The 18,706-nt window shown below is 47.7% G+C and overlaps 1 protein-coding gene across 1 annotated transcript in view; it reads left to right on the forward strand.

Moving 5' to 3' along the window:
* The first annotated feature begins 2,278 nt into the window (after positions 1–2,278).
* The window catches only part of LOC144668754 (uncharacterized), a 44,646-nt gene continuing 28,218 nt past the window's right edge, over positions 2,279–18,706 (forward strand). Inside the window, exons 1-4 of the mRNA XM_078531085.1 lie at positions 2,279–2,440; positions 4,454–4,525; positions 7,879–7,953; positions 13,675–13,749. Coding sequence (XP_078387211.1) covers positions 2,374–2,440; positions 4,454–4,525; positions 7,879–7,953; positions 13,675–13,749 — 289 coding nt within the window. The 5' untranslated portion in view covers positions 2,279–2,373. The remainder of the gene's footprint in view (positions 2,441–4,453; positions 4,526–7,878; positions 7,954–13,674; positions 13,750–18,706) is intronic.

The raw sequence follows: 18,706 nt of genomic DNA on the forward strand, positions 1-18,706 counted from the left end.
CCCTCCATCTTCCCTCAAATCTCTCTCCATCTCCCCTCAAACCTCCCTCCATCTTCCCTCAAATCTCCCCTCAAATCTCTTTCCATCTCCCCCTCAAAACTCCCTTCATTTCCCCACAAATCTCCCTCCACCTCCCCACAATCCTCCCTCCATCTCCCCCTCAAACCTCCCACCATCTCTTAAACCACCCTCTATATCCCCCTCAAACCTTCCTCCATCTTCCCTCAAATCTCCCTCCATCTCCCCTCAAACCTCCCTCCATTTTCCCTCAAATCTCCCCTCAAATCTCCCTCCACCTCCTCCTCAAACCTCCCTCCAACTCCCCTTAAACCACCCTCTATCTCCCCCCCAAATCTCCCTCCACCTCCCCACAATCCTCCCTCCATCTCCCCCTCAAACCTCCCACCATCTCCTCTTAAACCACCCTCTATATCCCCCTCAGACCTTCCTCCATCTTCCCTCAAATCTCTCTCCATCTCCCCTCAAACCTCCCTCCATCTTCCCTCAAATCTCCCCTCAAATGTCTCTCCATCTCCCCCTCAAAACTCCCTTCATTTCCCCACAAATCTCCCTCCACCTCCCCACAATCCTCCCTCCATCTCCCCCTCAAACCTCCCATCATCTCCTCTTAAACCACCCTCTATCTCCCACCCAAAACTCCCTCTATCTCCCCACAGACCTCTCTCCACCTCCCCCTCAAACCTCCCTCTGTCTCCCCTTGGACCTCCCTCCATCTCCCCTTAAACCACCCTCCACTCCCCCTCAAATCTCTCTCCCTCTCCCCCAAGCCTTCCTCCATCTCCTCTCAAACCTCCCTGCCTCTCCCTCAAACCTCCCTCTGCACCCCCCTCCCCCCCGCAACCGAATCTCCTTACGTCTTCCCCTAGATCTCCCTTTGTCTCCCCTCAAAGTTCCTTCTCTCTCTCCTTTGAACCTCCTCCATTTCTCTCATCTGCAATGGAGACCAGGAATCAGACACATGACTACAGAGCTAATCTGTCCTTTCACTGGGAATGAGGGGGAATTGGGCACGAGAGGCTGAGATGGAGAGACTGACGGAGCAGTTGACAGTCACCTGAAACTCACACTCACACGCAAACACACTCATATATCCATTCATGAACTCCAACACACAAACAGAAACACACAAAACCACTGAATCACTAACATAAATTCACATTCACAAAAACATTCACACACCTTTATTTTTATAGATTATTTTTTCTGCACATAAATATGTGATCTTTTGGGATTTGAGAGGAATTAGCTTTTCCTTATCATTTTTTACAAATTTATTCACAGAATGTGGACTTCGTTGGCTAGGCCAGCATTTGTTGCCCATCCCTAATTGCCCCTTGAGAAGGTGGTGGTGAGCTGCCTCTTGAGCCGCTGCAGTCCATGTGGTGTAGGTACATCCACAGTGCTGTTAGGGAGGGAGTTCCAGGATTTTGACCCAGCGACAGTGAAGGAACGGTGATATATTTCCAAATCAGGATGGTGAGTGGCTTGGAGGGGAACTTCCAGGTGGTGGTGTTCCCATCTATCTGCCGCCCTCGTCCTTCTAGATGGTAATGGTTGTGAGTTTGGAAGGTGCTGTCTAAGGAGCCTTGGTGAATTCCTGCAGTGCATCTTGTAGATGGTACACACTGCTGCTACTGTGCGTCGGTGATGGAGGGAGTGAAAGTTTGTGGATGTGGTGCCAATCAAGCGGGTTGCTTTGTCCTGGATGGTGTTGAGCTTCTTGAGTTTTGTTGGGGCTGCACTCATCCAGGCAAGCGGAGAGTATTCCATCACACTCCTGACTTCTGCCTTGTAGGTGGTGGACAGGCTTTGGGGAGTCAGGGGGTGAGTTACTCACTGCAGAATTCCTAGCCTCTGACCTGCTCTTGTAGCCACAGTATTTATATGGCTAGTCCAGTTCAGTTTCTGGTCAATGGTAACCCCCAGGATGTTGATAGTGGGGGATTCACCGATGATAATGCCATTGAATGTCAAGGGCCGATGATTCCTAGTTCTCTCCCTTGTTAAGTCCAAGAAAACAAATGTGACAATGTGGTGGCTGCCTTTATTTCTGACTCCCTGGATGTAACTTGAAGTATAAGAGGAGGTCCTGCAGGATAAGTGTGATGGGTTTTTTGCCCTCATGAGGGAGTCCTGTAGCATCTAACTAGCAATATGCAAATACAATACCTCTCTCTCGCAGACCAGTGGGGAGCAGCCTAACTACTGAGTGATGAGATCTTGCAGAAACGCACTGACTGACAAACTTCCCACTCTCCAACAATAAGAACAGAAACAGGCAGGAACCAAATGATGATCAAAGTGATGGCAAAGATTGACACTTAATATCCTGCTTCTCTTTCAGTCACACAGATGTTCAATGAAATGAAAAAATCGGCTGCTATAGTCAAGATGGAACTAATATACATGGAGAATAAACGTGAGTGTCACTTTGAAACATTTCTCTTGACTTTCCCAGATACTCGTCCCTCAGTAATTATGAAATTGAAAGATGGGCTCGCCAAATGTAAGAGGTCATTTTTTAAACTTATTCTCAGGATATGGCCATCATTGACAAGGCCAGTATTTAACCCCCGTCTTAGTCGTCCTTGAGAATGGACTTTCCTCTTGAACCATTGCAGTCCATGTGGTGTAGGAACATCCACAGTGCTGCTAGGGAGAGAGTTCCAGGGTTTTGACCCAGTGATGACAAAGCAAGGGCGAAATAGTTCCATGTCAGGATGGTGTGTGATGTGGAGGGAAACTTGCAGGCGGTGGTAGCCTTGTCCTTCCATTGCACGATTATCTGAGGAGTTGCGAATGTAACTGAAGACCACAGTCTTGATTGGTAAGGGGATCAAAGGTTACGGGGAGAAGGCGGGAGAATGGGGTTGAGAAACTTATCAGCCATGATTGAATGGCGGAGCAGACTCAATGGGCCGAATGGCCTAATTTCTGCTCCTATGTCTTATGGTCTTATCAGCGAACATCCCCACTTCTGACTTTGCGATGCAGTAAGGTCATTGATGAAGCAGCTGAAGATGGCTCGGTCTAGCACGTTGCCTTGAGAAGCAACCTCCATTTTATGATTCCAGCCAGGAAAGTTTCCCCCCCCTGCCGATTCCCAGTGACTTTAATTTTACTGAGGATCCTTGATGTTGCACTCGGTCAATTGTTGACTCAATTCAAAGGTGGCCACTCTCCAATTGGCCGGCTTGGATTTGTCCTATCTTTTTATGGACAGGGCATAGCTGGGCAATCGTTCACGTTGTCGGGTTGTAGTTGTACTGGAACAGTCTGGCTCTAGACCAAGAGTTCTGGAGCACTGGTCAGATACCACATGCTTTGAGAGGGAGGCACACTTACAGGCAGAGCAAGATCAAGATCAAAGCAGCATCAGTCTAATTATCCAACCCTGCTCCATCAGAGTGACGGAATTAACCATCAGACAAAAGCTGAGATTAGATCATTGGCTCACAAGTGCATTAATACTTTGTGTTAACAATGACTTGTGTTAAAATAATAAAAGATGCCAACACACTTCAGAGGAGTTATCCAACAAAATCTGACACAAGGCCATGTGCGGAGATGTCAGAGGCCTAAAGCTTGGTCAATTTGGTAGGTTTTATTGAAAGCAGGGGACAGAGGTAGGGAGGTGGAGAGGTGTAGGGAGGGAATGCCAGAGCTTGGGCCCCTGAAGTCACGGCCACTGATGGTGGAGCAGTTACAATTGGGGATGCGCGAGGCTGGAATTGGAGGAGGACAGAGCATGGTTTCGAGGCTGGGAGAGATTACAGAGATTGGGAGGGACCCAGCCATGGAAGGATTTGAAAGTAAGGATGAAAATGTTAAAAGTCCAGGCACTACCAGACCAGGAGCAAATAGCAGGGCATAGGTAGACAGGACTTATTTATTTATTTATTTATTCATAGGTTGTGGGCATTGCTGGCTAGGCCAGCATTTATTGCCCATCCCTAATTGCCCTGGCTAAGAGGGCATTTTTCATGTTGCTGTGGATCTGGAGTCACATGTAGGCTGGACTGGACTAGGGTGAGCACAGCAGATTTCCTTCCCTAAAGGAGCATTAGTGAACCAGATGGGTTTTTACAACAATTGACAAAGGTTTTCATGGTCATCATTAGTCTTTTCATTTCAGATTTTTATCGAATTCATTAAAATTCATGGTGGGATTTGAACCCAGGTCCCCAGAGAATGACCCTGGGTGTCTGGATTACCAGTCCAGTGACAATACCACTATGCCACTGCCTCCCCTGGTGCCAGTCAATATATGGGCAGCAGAGTTTTTAAAAAATGTATTCTTTTGCGGGATGTGGGCATCACTGGGAAGGCGAGTATTTGGGTTAATTGTCCTTGACCTGAGTGACTAGCCGGCTCATTTCAGAGCTGAAGTGATGTGGTAATACAAATATCAAATGTCTGGCTTCACTCGCAGTTTCTCAGATGTCAGAGGAAGCGAGAAGTTCACACGCTGATTTCAGAATGAAGCTTTCACAGCTGAATAACAGTAAGTGACCAGTAAACTGAGACATGTTATGCTCCTTTAATTTAAACACGCTGCATTCATCAGAGGGTCGGATGCTGCTTCACAGATTCATCCTGAGACATCCTGGTGCTCACCTAATATCTGTCTCAGTACAACATTGCAGAAGACGAATAGACACTTCACCCACACCACATGTGTGAATGGTCTTGAATGGGAAGTAAATGATTAAACCAAGATATGGATGGGGACTCAGGAGGAGGGCATGTGGTCCAGACTGAAACTCCTAAACTTTAACTTGCATGTTAGGGTTTAACAAGAAGTCCATTTCTGTATTTTGGAATTGGGAGATGTCACTATCCACCAATCAGATTTGTTGGGTAATAATTACACTGTTGTAGGGCTGAATATATGCCTCCTAACAAATGAAGGCAAGAAATTAGACTGTAAGTGCAGTGGGACAAGGGTTTGATCAAGGTAATGTCACTAGAACCAATGCAATCTTTTGGAAGATAGAACCAGAGTCAACCAGGAGCAATCCAATAGGTTGGAACCAGGAGTAGACTGAAGGCTGCGAGACCTATCAGAGTTGCTGAGTGCCATTGAATGATCATTGGGGGTTATCAAGCTTATCCATTTCAATGGAAGATCTACAGAAACCCTGGGAAATTTCCACAAACCACCCCCTCGATGTCAAAGACAGGACTGGAACCAATCAATCAGACCTAATTCTCACCCATAGTTTATTGTACATGTACTTGAGGCAAAACATTTAAACTGCGCTAACTGCTTCTGTGATTCAGTTGCAGATACTTAACAGTTGTTTAGTGTTCATTTACAAAGAGGTTTTACAAAAGCGGCTAAAATTAAGTTTTTGAAAGCGTTTTATTTTCTTTTCAGAGATATTTGGCTCAGGTCAGCTGTTGTCTTGTGTGGAGATTTATTTAAGAGGCAGATTTCATACCGACTGGAAACATAACTTTGCATTCAAATTGCAACCAGGAGCAGGAAATCAGAAAGTTAGCCTTATTTTTGTCAGCATGAATTAAAGCCACTAACCTGAGATAAACATACATGTCCCGATGTGGCTGCATTACTTGGATTTATTCAAGCCTTCCAATCGCTGTATTTATAGTGCTGTCGTTATAGGAACATGACAGGAATGATTCTGAGCTTCATCTAAAATAAAAACGGCACTGAAATGTGCACGCTGAAGGCTAGGAAGTGGAGCATTGGAAATTGAAACTCTTTAGATTTCACCCATTCCCCAAGAAATAGAACTCACACTTTCACCACTCACATCCACCCTCACTCCCCATCCCCCGCCCTCAGTGATTCCTGAATCCCCCCACTGCTGCAAACTCACTGTTCTGTGTGTGCTGCAATTAAAGTGACCAAAAATCGAGGGCAAACTTTCACCGTCAGTTGTCACAAGCCTGTGTCCCACTGCACTTACACTCTAATTTCTTGACTTCATGTGTCAGAAGGCATATATGCAGCTATGTTAACCTGTTATCAGTTTCAATGCAGGAGAAAAGATCATTCTGGCCCTCAAACTCTTTCATAGAAACATAGAAACTAGGAGCAGGAGTAGGCCATTCGGCCCTTCGAGCCTGTTCCGCCATTCATTATGATCATGGCTGATCATCCAACTCAATAGCCTGCTCCCGCTTTCCCCCATAACCTTTGATCCCTTTCATCCCAAGAGCTGCATCTAACTCCTTCTTAAAAACATACAATGTTTTGGCCTCAACTACTTTCTGTGGTAGTGAATTCCACAGGCTCACCACTCTCTGGGTGAAGAATTTCTCCTCATCTCAGTACTAAATGGTCTACCCCGTATCCTCAGACTGTGACCCCTGGTTCTGGACTCCCCCACCATCAGGAACATCCTTCCTGCATCTACCCTGTCTAGTCCTGTTAGAATTTTATAGGTTCCTCTGAGATCCCCCCTCATTCTTCTGAACTCGTGCGAATATAATCCTAATCGACTCAGTCTCTCCTCGTATGTCAGTCCTGCCATCCCAGGAATCAGTCGGGTAAACCTTCGCTGCACTCCCTCTATAGCAAGAACATCCTTCCTCAGATAAGGAGACCAAACTGCACACAATATTCCAGGTGTGGTCTCACCAAGGTCCTGTACAATTGCAGCAAGACACCCCTGTTCCTGAACTCGAATCCTCTGGCTATGAAGGCCAACATACCATTTGCCTTCTTTACCACCTGCTGCACCTGCATGCTTACCTTCAGCGACTGGTGTACGAGGACACCCAGGTCTCGTTGCACATTCCCCTCTCTCAATTATCATTCAGATAATAATCTGCCTTCCTGTTTTTGCTACCAAAGTGGATAACCTCACATTTATCCACATTATACTGCATCTGCCATGCATTTGCCCACTCACTCAGTTTGTCTAAATCACACTGAAGCAACTCTGCATCCTCCCCACAGCTCACCCTCCCACCCAGCTTTGTGTCATCTGCAAATTTGGAGATATTACATTTAGTTCCCTCATCTAAATCATTAATTTATGTTGTGAATAGCTGGGGTCCCAGCCCTCATGGTAGGCCTTGTCAGATTTATTGGGCCAAAGTTCTTGGAAGTGTGGCGAGACCTCCCCCTCCCCCAGCCTGCCATTCCAGCCCTCACACTCTGATCATGTGTTTAGGGATTAACCAACTAGTAAGAGTTTTGGCAAATGATTCAACAGGTCAAACTTTGCAGCAGCCAATCGGGAGGACCGTTGTAGACATCTTTTACACCCGCCCAAGCAAGTAGGTTTGAACTTCAGTTTAACGTCTCAATGAAGAACATGAGGACTAGGAGCAAGAGGCAGCCATTCAGATAAAGCCTGTCCTACCATTCAGTCAGGTCATGGCTAACCTCCTAACTCAGCTCCACCTTCCCCACCCTATCCCCTAATTTCCTTGGTGTCCATAAATCATAAGTATGGTGAAAGACTGAGTACACACAGCTCTCTCCCTCCAAGTGAAAACATTTCTCCTCATCTCAGTTCTACGACTGACCCCTTATCCACATAAGTATGTGGCTCCATGTTCTAGACTCTTCAGCTAAGAGACACCTCCTCTCACCATCTACCCTGTCAAGCCCTCTCAGAATTTCACATGTTGCAACGAGATCACCTCTGACAACGCAGCACTCCCTCAGCACTCCCTCCGCACTGCGCTGGAGCTTCAGCCTGGATTATGCAATAAAGTCCCGGGGTGGGGCTAAACCCACATTCCTGTCTCATAGGTGAGAGAGCAATTCCTGGTTACTGTTTGCAGATAAATCAATGGGGCTGCCCATGTTACAAAGACATCCAAAGATATATCCATGGATGAACCTATTTAACAAACATGGTGTTTCCTTTTCAGGCACATGGATGTTGAATGAGATAAGAACCTCACACGATGATTTCAGGTTGGAGTTGTCACAGATAAAAGACCAGGGTAAGGTGGTGGGATGTTGTTCCCTACTACCTGTTGTACAAATTCTGTCCATCTCACCTGGACTCTCGGCGAGTTTGAAATAACCTGACCCCAACATTACATACGCCAGCTCACTACTGGAGCTGCCAGACTTGGAAATTCCCTGTGCGGGATTATATCAGTGGGGATCTGTTCCCAACAATCACTTCCATTCTCCTGCTTTTTCCCATTTCCCACACGATCACAACTAGAACTTAAAGTGTTGGCGGCGCGCGCGGGAGACACGTGTGATCACGCGGCGAAGGAAGCTGTTCACTGGTGAAACCCGCCGTCAGCTGACAATGCTGCAGCTACGGGCGGCCTATAAAAGCGTCTCCTGGACAAACAGGGAGGCTCTGTATCACGGCCAAAACCTTTCTGCCCAATTCCATTTCCATTAACATTAGACTGATTGAGAGCACAAAGGTGGCACGGGGGGCATTTTTCAAACTTAAATTTCACTTGTAAATATTTCACGTGACATTGGTTTCACTTTATTCATGTGTGCATCACCGTTATTTGTTGAGGTGAACTTAGAGAGTTAAATGTACTGGCATGCCTGACGGCTGGCATACATTGATGATTACAGGGGAGTTCGGGACAGTTCCATTATTGTGGGAGAAACAATGTTGTGTTTTTGCGTTCACTCTTTATTGAATGTTCATGTTAGTGTCCAGTGTTGTACTCCCCACTCTGTGGGACATGGCTGAACTAGACTCCACTGACCCTCCCTTCTATACATTGTTAAGGACATTGTCTGAGATCACTCTCAGCAGGAGTAATTGAAATGTTGTAGGTGAACACAAAGCCCTGTAAGGACACAGCCAGCTAACACTCTGAGATGGACACACATTTGGTCAGCACCGACATCACCCTTTAGGCTCCTCATTTTCTTACTTTGACTGACTGTTCCCACCCCCCCACCTCTCCCCCACATCACCCAGGACACCAGGGCCTTCCCACTTCACTCCTCCGTGCCCCCTAACACCATCCTCTGAGCTCGCTTGGACCTCCCTTCCACTCCCACTCCAACCCACATCCCCCACACCCCTCCACTGCCTCACTCTTGCCGGTCCTGAGGCTCCATGTGAGCTGCCATTTCTGCTGCTGCCCTCCCTTGTGCCTTAGACAAGGAGAAAACCGTCGACCTTACCCACAAGCGCAGAAAGCCGGCTGGTGCACATCACTTCTGAACAAGTGTGAAGCGGGTGCCCAAGATTCTCGCGCACCGCTGACTTTATCCTGATGTTAGGACTCAGCTGACCCACCCCCCACCACCTTCTACACATTGTTAAGGATAATGAAAGAAAGTTTAATGTTAATGAGAATTGACGACATGCTGAGGCCAGTCTGAGGCTCAACACGCCACAAACGCACTGCTAACTTTATCTCTGCCCCTCAGCCCACCGATGGGAAATCGGGGTTCCACCTCCCGCCGATTGAAGTCACCCCGCGTGCCACCTTTCCTGCTCTTGCAGGCTCCATAAAATCCACCCCCCACCCCCATGTATCCTCCAGTGAGAACATTGACAGACCCAGACACAGGCTGGGAGGAACAGTTCCTGGAGAAGCGGGCACGAGGTAAGAGGCTGTGTCACAGTCACAGCACAAGGGGGAAGCCAATTAGGACTGAGGTGAGGAGAAATGTTTTCACTCAGAGGGTTGTGACTCTTTGGAATTATCTACCCCATGGGGTTCTGGGAGCTCAGTCCTTCAATATATTCAAGACTGAGATTGATAGACTATTGGACACAAAGGCAATTATGAGGATAGGGTGGGGAAGTACACATGAGGTAGAAGATCAGCAGGCTCAGGGGTCCAAAAGGTCTATTTCTTCCATTTCCTATGTTGTACTCTGCTTAAATGAGACATTAAAATGAAGTTCTATCTAACAGGGGCGAGATCAGAGGTTGGATATTCCTCAGTGTTGCTCTTGGGGAAGGTTTAATGAACACTTCCAGAATGATTCACTGGCTGTCTAATAGACCACACACTACCCCGACCCCTAACCCTAACCCTAACTCTAATCCTAACCCTTACCTTGACCCTGACCCGAACCCTGACCCTAATCTAACCCTAACCCTAACTCCTAACCCTGACCCTAACCCTAAACTTGAACCTAATCCTAACCCTGAGCCTAAACCTAATCCTAACACTAAACCTACCCCAAACCCTAACCCTAACCACATCCCTATTCCTTGCCCTATCACTAACCCTAATCCTAACCTTGATCCTGACCCTAACCCTTGATCCTGAGCCTAAACCTAACCCGAACCCTAATCCTAAACCTACCCCAAACTCTAACCCTAATCTTATCCCTAACCACGCACTACCAGTAACCCTAATCCTAACCCTACCACTAACCCTAATCCTAACCTTAATCCTAACCCAAATGCACTTCCAGCATGATTCACAGGCTGTGTACTAATAGAGTTCTACAGCACAGAAAAAGGCCCTTCGGCCCATCAAGTCTGCACCAGTCAAACAAGTACCTAACTATTCTAATCCCATTTTCCAGCACTAGGCCCCATAGCCTTGTATGCCATGGCATTGCAAGTGCGCATCCAAATACTTCTTAAACGTTATGAGGGTTTCTGCCTCTACCACCCTTTCAGGCAGTGAGTTCCAGATTCCCACCACCCTCTGGGTGAAAAAATTCTTCCTCACATCCCCTCTAAACCTCCTGCCCCTTACCTTAAATCTATGCCCCCTGGTTATTGATCCCTCCACCAAGGGGAAAAGTTCCTTCCTTTCTACCTTATCTATGCCCCTCATAATTTTATACACCTCAATCATGTCCCCCCTCAATCTCTTCTGCTCCAGGGATAATAACCCCAGTCTATCCAATCTCTCCTCATAACTAAAACTCTCCAGCCCAGGGAACATCCTGGTAAATCTCCTCTGCACTCTCTCTAGTGCAATCACATCCTTCCTATAATGTAGATTCCAGAACTGCATGCAATACTCTAGCTGTGGCCTAACCAGCGTTTTATACAGTTCCAGCATAACCTCCCTGCTCTTATGTTCTATGCCTCGGCTAATAAAGGCAAGTATCCCATATGCCTGCTTAACCACCTTATCTACCTGTCCCGCTACCTTAAGGGACCGGTGGACATGCACACCAAGGTCCCTCTGATCCTCGGTACTTCCCAGGGTCCTACCATTCATCGTGTATTCCCGTGCCTTGTTTGTCCTGCCCAACTACATCGCCTCACACTTATCTGGATTAAGTTCCATTTGCCACTGATCAGGCCATCTGACCAGCCTGTCTATATCCTCCTGTCATCTAAGGCTATCCTCCTCACTATTTACCACCCCTCCAATTTTCATGTCATCCCCAAACTTACTGATCAACCCTCCTACATTCAAGTCTAAATCGTTTATATATACCACAAACAGCAAGGGACCTAACACTGATACCTGTGGAACCCCACTGGACACAGGCATCCAGTCACAAAACCTACCACTAACCATAATCCCCATTTTAACCTTAACCCTAACACTAACCGCTAACTGTAACCACTAACCCTAGCCCTACCACTAATGCTGATCCTAATCCAAACCTGAGTGCACTTCTAGCATGATCCACTAGCTGTGTACTGGACCCTATCCCAATCCTAACTCTAGCACTACCACTAAACATAACCTTAACCCTAACCCTAACCCACTGGCTGTGTACTGGAACAAACCCTACCGCTAACCCTGACCCTAATCCTAACCTGGACTGAAACCCAGGCCTTTATCCTAATTCTAACCTTATCCCTAACCCTACTCCCAACCCTAACGCTAAACCAACCTCTAACCCTAACCCTAACCCTAGCCCTAATTCGAACCCTGACTCTGACCCTGAGAATGACTGGCTCTGAAGTTTCTGATTTAAAAGGCCACATGCTTGGTTGTTAGTGTTAACCCGTAGGGATAATGAGCTGCAGGGCAAGTGAGTGATAGGGCAGTCATTTTAACCCCCAGGGAATGGGAGGTTTGGGTCAATGGAGAAGTAAAAACATTTCCAATCTAGAACCTGACCCCACCCCACCCAGCCGTGGATTTAACAGAGGTGGAATGGTGGGGTGGGCAACCCAATCCTCTCTCAGCAGGTGGGCCAGTCGATAGATCTTTTACAGGGGTTACGTTCTGAAAGGATTTTTATTTTTGTTTTTTTTTTTGTCTGACCTTCAGCTTCAACTCCACTTTCCCATTCATGTCAGCTGTGTTTGCTAGTCCTCAGGTAAACCCAGCAGGTAAAAGGAGATGAGAGCCATTGAGTTGGACAGTACAGAAGGAGACCACTGGGCCCTCTGCATTGGCTCCCTCTTAAGCTCTTTCTTTCATGGGATGTGGGTGTCACTGACAAGGCCAGCATTTGTTGCTCATCCCTAATGCCCTTGAACTGAGTGGCTTGTTAGGCCATTTCCTTTAAGAACTAACCACATTGTCGAGGATCTGGAATCACGTAAACCTGGGCCAGCTAAGGATGGCTGATTTCCTTCCTAAGTGAAGGGAAAAGATGATAGTTGTCATGGTCACCATAACTGAGACTGGCTTTATATTCCAGATTTATTAGTTTAATTTAAATTCCACCAGCTGTCTTGGTGGGGTTTGAATCTCGGTCCCCAGAGAATTAGCCTGGGCCACCAGATTGTTAGGCTAGTGACATTGCCACTGCATCACCATCTCCTCATACCCCTGCCTTTCAAAGGACAATCTATTAATCCCTGCTCTTTCCCCATATCTCTGCAGTTATTTCTTAGTTGAGTTAAACTGACCTGTCCTGCAGTTATCTGTAGTGACTTGAAACGTACAAGATTCAGAAGGGGGTTAGCGGGGTAGGGATTGAGACGTTGTTTTCGCTGGTCGGGAAATCTAGAACACGGTAGACCATCAGATGCCCCTGCGTGGTCCCTACGTCCCCAATAAAACGGCGTTACACTACTAGGCATTACTTATCCCTGTCCACCCTCCTCCCAAATTCACATTAGGAAGTCGTTGGGTGTCCTGACCAATCGACCTTGCCATCCGCCCCTTCGATCCTGTGATTGGCGATCTGCCTCTGGGACTGTGATTCTTCCCCCTTCCCCCGCATCTCCCCTCCCCCCATCCCCATCCCAGTGAGGCAATGGATCACTTTACCCCAGTTCCTCTGTGCTGCTGATGTGGCCCCTCCAGCCTGCTCTCCAGTTCCATCCAGGTCCAAGTTTGGGACCCCAATGGTGACCTTTCCTTTGATTGGCTGATCTCGAAATACAGGCCATAATAATAGTCTCCCCTTGAGCCCTGTGTGCAGGTGAACCTAACGCACATGCACTCTTGCAAATTTGGCTAAAGGAAGAGAGGAACAGAGCAGTATCCCGAGCAGCGGCATAAGGGCTGAGTCAGAGGCTGTGCAGGGGACTCGAGTGCCAAATGGAGGGAAATTTAGTGTGGTCTGCCTACAACTCCCCATGGCCCATAGGCCGGGTGTAATTGGGAAGTCAGCCCTGTAAGGTGCAGTGGGCCTCAGTACACCCCGAGTAATGTCTCACTAGACCCAGTAAAATATTCTGCCATGCCTAGAATTATCCACCTACATCGTGCACGGTTAATAACTCGTCAGGTACACGCTGGCTATTAGCATTTTAGATCAGGCCATTAAGCTATTTTACCTCTACACACACAAAACATTGATCCACAAAACGTTTGAGCTAAATTTTATTTCTATTTCAGTTCCGCTGATGTTTGGTGAAATATGTCACTCCCAGGACAATTTCAAGACTGAAATCTCCGGGGTGAAGATGAATGGTGAGCGTTAAAGATTTTTCTGTCGCCAACTCAACTCGTTCCCTACCTCTTTTCAGAAGTTCAAGTGACCATGTTATCTCAATCTGAGCCAGTGGAAAGCCCATAAGACAGGATTGGGAAGCTGGGGATGTGGGGTGTAGAGCAGTGTGGGAATAGGGGAGTGGGGTGCAGTGAGAGTGAGAGTGAGGGAGTGGGTGGGTAGGGGAGACGGGTACAGTAAGAGAGTGAGGGAGTGTGGGGCGATGGGGAGTGGAGTACAGTGAGGGAGAGTTATGGAGTGTGGGGGATAGGGGAGTGGGGTACAGTGAGGGAGAGTTATGGAGTGTGGGGGATAGGGGAGTGGGGTACAGTGAGGGTGGGGGATAGGGGAGTGGGGTACAGTGAGGGTGGGGTATAGGGAGTGGGCAAGTGAGGTACAGTAAGGGGGAGTTAGAGGGTGGGGGATAGGGAGTGGGCGAGTGGGGTACAGTGAGGGGGAGTTAGAGGGTGGGGGATAGGGAGTGGGCGAGTGGGGTACAGTGAGGGGGAGTTAGAGGGTGGGGGATAGGGAGTGGGCAAGCGGGGTACAGTGAGGGGGAGTTAGAGGGTGGGGGATAGGGAGTGGGCGAGTGGGGTACAGTGAGGGGGAGTTAGAGGGTGGGGGATAGGGAGTGGGCGAGTGGGGTACAGTGAGGGGGAGTTAGAGGGTGGGGGATAGGGAGTGGGCGAGTGGGGTTCAGTGAGGGGGAGTTAGAGGGTGGGAGATAGGGAGTGGGCGCGTGGGGTACAGTGAGGGGGAGTTAGAGGGTGGGGGATAGGGATTGGGTGAGTGGGGTACAGTGAGGGGGAGTTAGAGGGTGGGGGATAGGGAGTGGGCGAGTGGGGTACAGTGAGGGGGAGTTAGAGGGTGGGGGATAGGGAGTGGGCGAGTGGGGTACAGTGAGGGGGAGTTAGAGGGTGGGGGATAGGGAGTGGGCGAGTGGGGTACAGTGAGGGGGAGTTAGAGGGTGGGGTGCAATGCTGAGGATGGGGGAGTGGGACACAGGTTGGTGAGGACTATGGATTGTGGCCCCTCCTTTTGCCTGACCATTGGTGGCCGTTCCTTACACAGGTTAGACCCCACGTTCTGGAATTCTCTCCCCAAGACCCTATCCCTGCCCACCTCCATCACCCCCTTTACACTCTGCCTTACCATTCACCTGGACCAAATTTCTGGCCAGCTCTGACCAGCATCCTGTCTTCTGCTCCGGCATCACTTTTTATCTGATTCACCCTGTGTGAAGTTTCTACATTAAAGCCACAATATAAACCAAAAGGAGTTACTATATATTCAGCTCGAACAGTCTGCTTGCTTTGCTCAGCATTCGTTTAGATTGTGGCAAGATCTGTTTTCCGCTGTTTTATTGCTATGGTTTGAACCGCTTTGCACTCACAGGAGACCCGCCCACTCATGGGTCAATTAGGGCCTCCAAGAGGCCAATTAATATCTACAGAAGGGCCTCTTCCCATTGCCCGGTGGGATCTCACCTGCGCTGATGAGAAGTTGGCACTAAGTACTCTGCCTGGCAAGTTCCACGAGGTAGGTTGGTGGTCAGTCATGGGACTGGGCGTGGAGGGAGGTGGTCCTCCGTTATGGCTCCCCAGTGGCCATCAGAGCTACCCCCCAGCCCTCATACAAGGTCTTTCCACCCCTACATTTGCCTTCCCCCTGCCCTGTCCACCCCGCCCTCTCACCCCCGCCCATCCCCCGACCCCCACTCATACTCCCTCAACTCATATCCAATCATCGGGTCTGTTGCATCCGTTTTGGTGTCCCGATTTTTATCAGTTGTGCTATGGTCCTTTGGTCATTTCCTCTCTTCGTCCCAAACTTCAATATGGCAAATTGGATCATCCTCTTTTTTTTTGCTGTACCTTCAAATGAAGATATATCATCTCCTGCTCTGACTCAATAGGCATTATTTTAGCCAAAGGGTGAAAATGGGCACTAAACGTGTGCAGTGCCAATCGGACATGCCTGTTTGCGCCCAAATCTAGCACACAATTTAGGTCCTAATTTTCTTTATTCTTTCATGGGGTGTGGGCATTGCTGGTAAGGCCAGTATTTGTTGCCCATTCCTAATTGCCCTGGAACTGAATGGCTTACTAGGCCATTTAAGAGTCGACCACATTGCTGTGGGTCTGGAGTCACATGTAGGCCTGACCGGGTAAGGACGGCAGATTTCCTTCCCTAAAGGGACATTAGTGAACCAGATGGGTTTTTACAACAGCCAATGATAGTTTCATGGTCACCGTTACTGAGACTAGCTTTCAATTCCAGATTTATTAATAGAATTTAAACTCCACCAGCTGCCATGGTGGGATTTAGACCCACCAGAACATTAGTCTGGGTCTCTGGAATACTAGTCCAGTGACATTGCAGCTATACCACCATCTCCCCTGCGAGCTTCTGATTATCATAACTTGAACTTGCCTGGGGGTTTTAAACTAGAAACCTACAGGGGTTTAGCACTGAAGTGCTGACTAGACACAATTTTCATGGAGTGGTGCATGTCAGGTCCTCACACACACTGAAGGTGTGGAGTACACAAGCTTAACACACAGTGGCACATTTCAAGATGGCTCAGGGCCTGAGTGAGACTCTTGACCACCTCAGGGGCGCTTCAGTGCAAGAAGTGCTCGGCGAAAATCACCCCGACGGACTTTGGGACGCGTTTTCTGTTTATGCTGAGAAGCTTACGTGAAGATTTAAAACCAATGGTTGGGCAGATCTTCAAAGTCAGATGAGTAGAACAGGAGGCTGAGTAAACCCAGTCACCGTTATTAGGGACATGAAGCTTGGAGGTAGAAGGAAAAACATAATATTTAAGGATCTCTATAGAATGAGGTGATTTCTAGGGATAGTCCAGGCATTAAAGAGTCTTTGAGGTGGCCAAGGGGAGGTCTTTAACGGAGACGTTGGTTTAGACAGTGTTTCATGAAAAAGCACCAACTCAAGGTTGGAGTTGAAGGCAGCGCTATGAACGATGGCCTGGAGGCTCATTAAAGAGCAAACTTTTTAAAAATATTTATGACTTCACGTAGGCGTTGTTGGCTGGGCCAGCATTTATTGCACATCCCTAACTGCCCTTGAGAAGATGGTGGTGAGCTGCCTTCTTGAACCGCTGCAGTCCGTGTGGTGTAGGTACATCCACTGTGCTGTTAGGGAGGGAGTTCCAGGATTTGGACCCAGCGATAGTGAAGGAACGGCGATATATTTCCAAGTCAGGATGGTGAGTGGCTTGGAGGGGAACTTCCAGGTGGTGGTGTTTGCATGTGTCTGCTGCCCTTGTCCTTCTAGATGGTAGAGGTCGCAGGTTCGGAAGGTGCTGTCGAAGGAGCCTTGGTGAGATATTGCAGGGCTTTTTGTGGATGGTACACACTGCTTTAAATGCCTGATAGTGCCCATTAAAGAGGTTGCATGGCGCTTCAGTGGCTAGACTCTTCTCAAGATCCTCTCATAATGGTAACTGGCTCGGAGTAATAATAACATTACTTCAAGGGATACTCACCATTAGCTGTTAATTGCTGCTTGAGCTGTGAAGAGGCTCTCTGACATATGTTTTTCTGTGAAACTTTATCAAGGTTTCACTCGTCCAGCATTTATGCCAGGAATTCTCTGCAAAGTTCATCTAAAGAGACTGAGTGCTGTGCCACTCTATCTCATTAGAGGCATTATAGGCGTCGCCAATAAGTTGAATGATCTTCTATGGGAAACTGTACAGGGGCAAATGACATCAAGGTGGGCAGTATAAATGGCACAAGGACACCCTAAAAAGGATCCTTACTAACATCTGCATTGCACACGGCCATTCTTGGCGGGAAACACTGTCGTCGATTGGCCCATGTGAGGCAAGCACAGAGCTTTGGCTCAGCCTGTCGATCTACACCAAACTCCCAACATCCAACAGGCCCCGAGGATGGTCAGAGGAGAGGCAGCTGCAGACCCTTTCCCCAAGCACCAATAATGACAACATGAACGTCCAGCTCTGTGGGTGGGTCCATGGTGATCCCGCGTCGGACTCTTTCACCATGATAGGGCCATCGAAGAGGGTGAATACAGCTAGGACATACTTGACATGACACAGAGTCTACCATCACCAGGATAAAGGGAGTGCTTGGTCATGGCTCTGTTATTGTCGGCTTGTCTCTGGTTCTGGTTTGGTTTTTTTACTAAGTTTGGCTTCTTAGTCTAGAAGAGATCTTGCTGATGGCAATGGCCTCTCGTTCACAATATCTTTATTTATATCACTAAATATTTACAAGGTTACAGGAGCTACAGCTCATCTCAAAGATGCTTCTCACTCATCTTCTCTCAGTGAGTGACCTCACTATGACATTGCTCCTTCTGCACATGCTCAGTAGTTATTATTAGAGTTAACCCTTTACTCTTCCTTCCGCACATGCTCAGTAGTTATTATTAGAGTTAACCCTTTACTCTTCCTTCCGCACATGCTCAGTAGTTATTATTAGAGTTAACCCTTTACTCTTCCTTCCGCACATGCTCAGTAGTTGTTATTAGAGTTAACCCTTTACTCTTCCTTCCGCACATGCTCAGTAGTTGTTATTAGAGTTAACCCTTTACTCTTCCTTCCGTACATGCTCAGTAGTTATTATTAGAGTTAACCCTTTACTCTTCCTTCCGCACATGCTCAGTAGTTGTTATTAGAGTTAACCCTTTACTCTTCCTTCTGCACATGCTCAGTAGTTGTTATTAGAGTTAACCCTTTACTCTTCCTTCCGCACATGCTCAGTAGTTGTTATTAGAGTTAGCCCTTTACTCTTCCTTCTGCACATGCTCAGTAGTTATTATTAGAGTTAACCCTTTACTCTTCCTTCCGCACATGCTCAGTAGTTGTTATTAGAGTTAACCCTTTACTCTTCCTTCCGCACATGCTCAGTAGTTATTATTAGAGTTAACCCTTTACTTCTACAGTGG

This window comes from Cetorhinus maximus, chromosome 28 (assembly GCF_964194155.1).
Source record: "Cetorhinus maximus chromosome 28, sCetMax3.hap1.1, whole genome shotgun sequence".
NCBI lineage: Eukaryota > Metazoa > Chordata > Chondrichthyes > Lamniformes > Cetorhinidae > Cetorhinus > Cetorhinus maximus.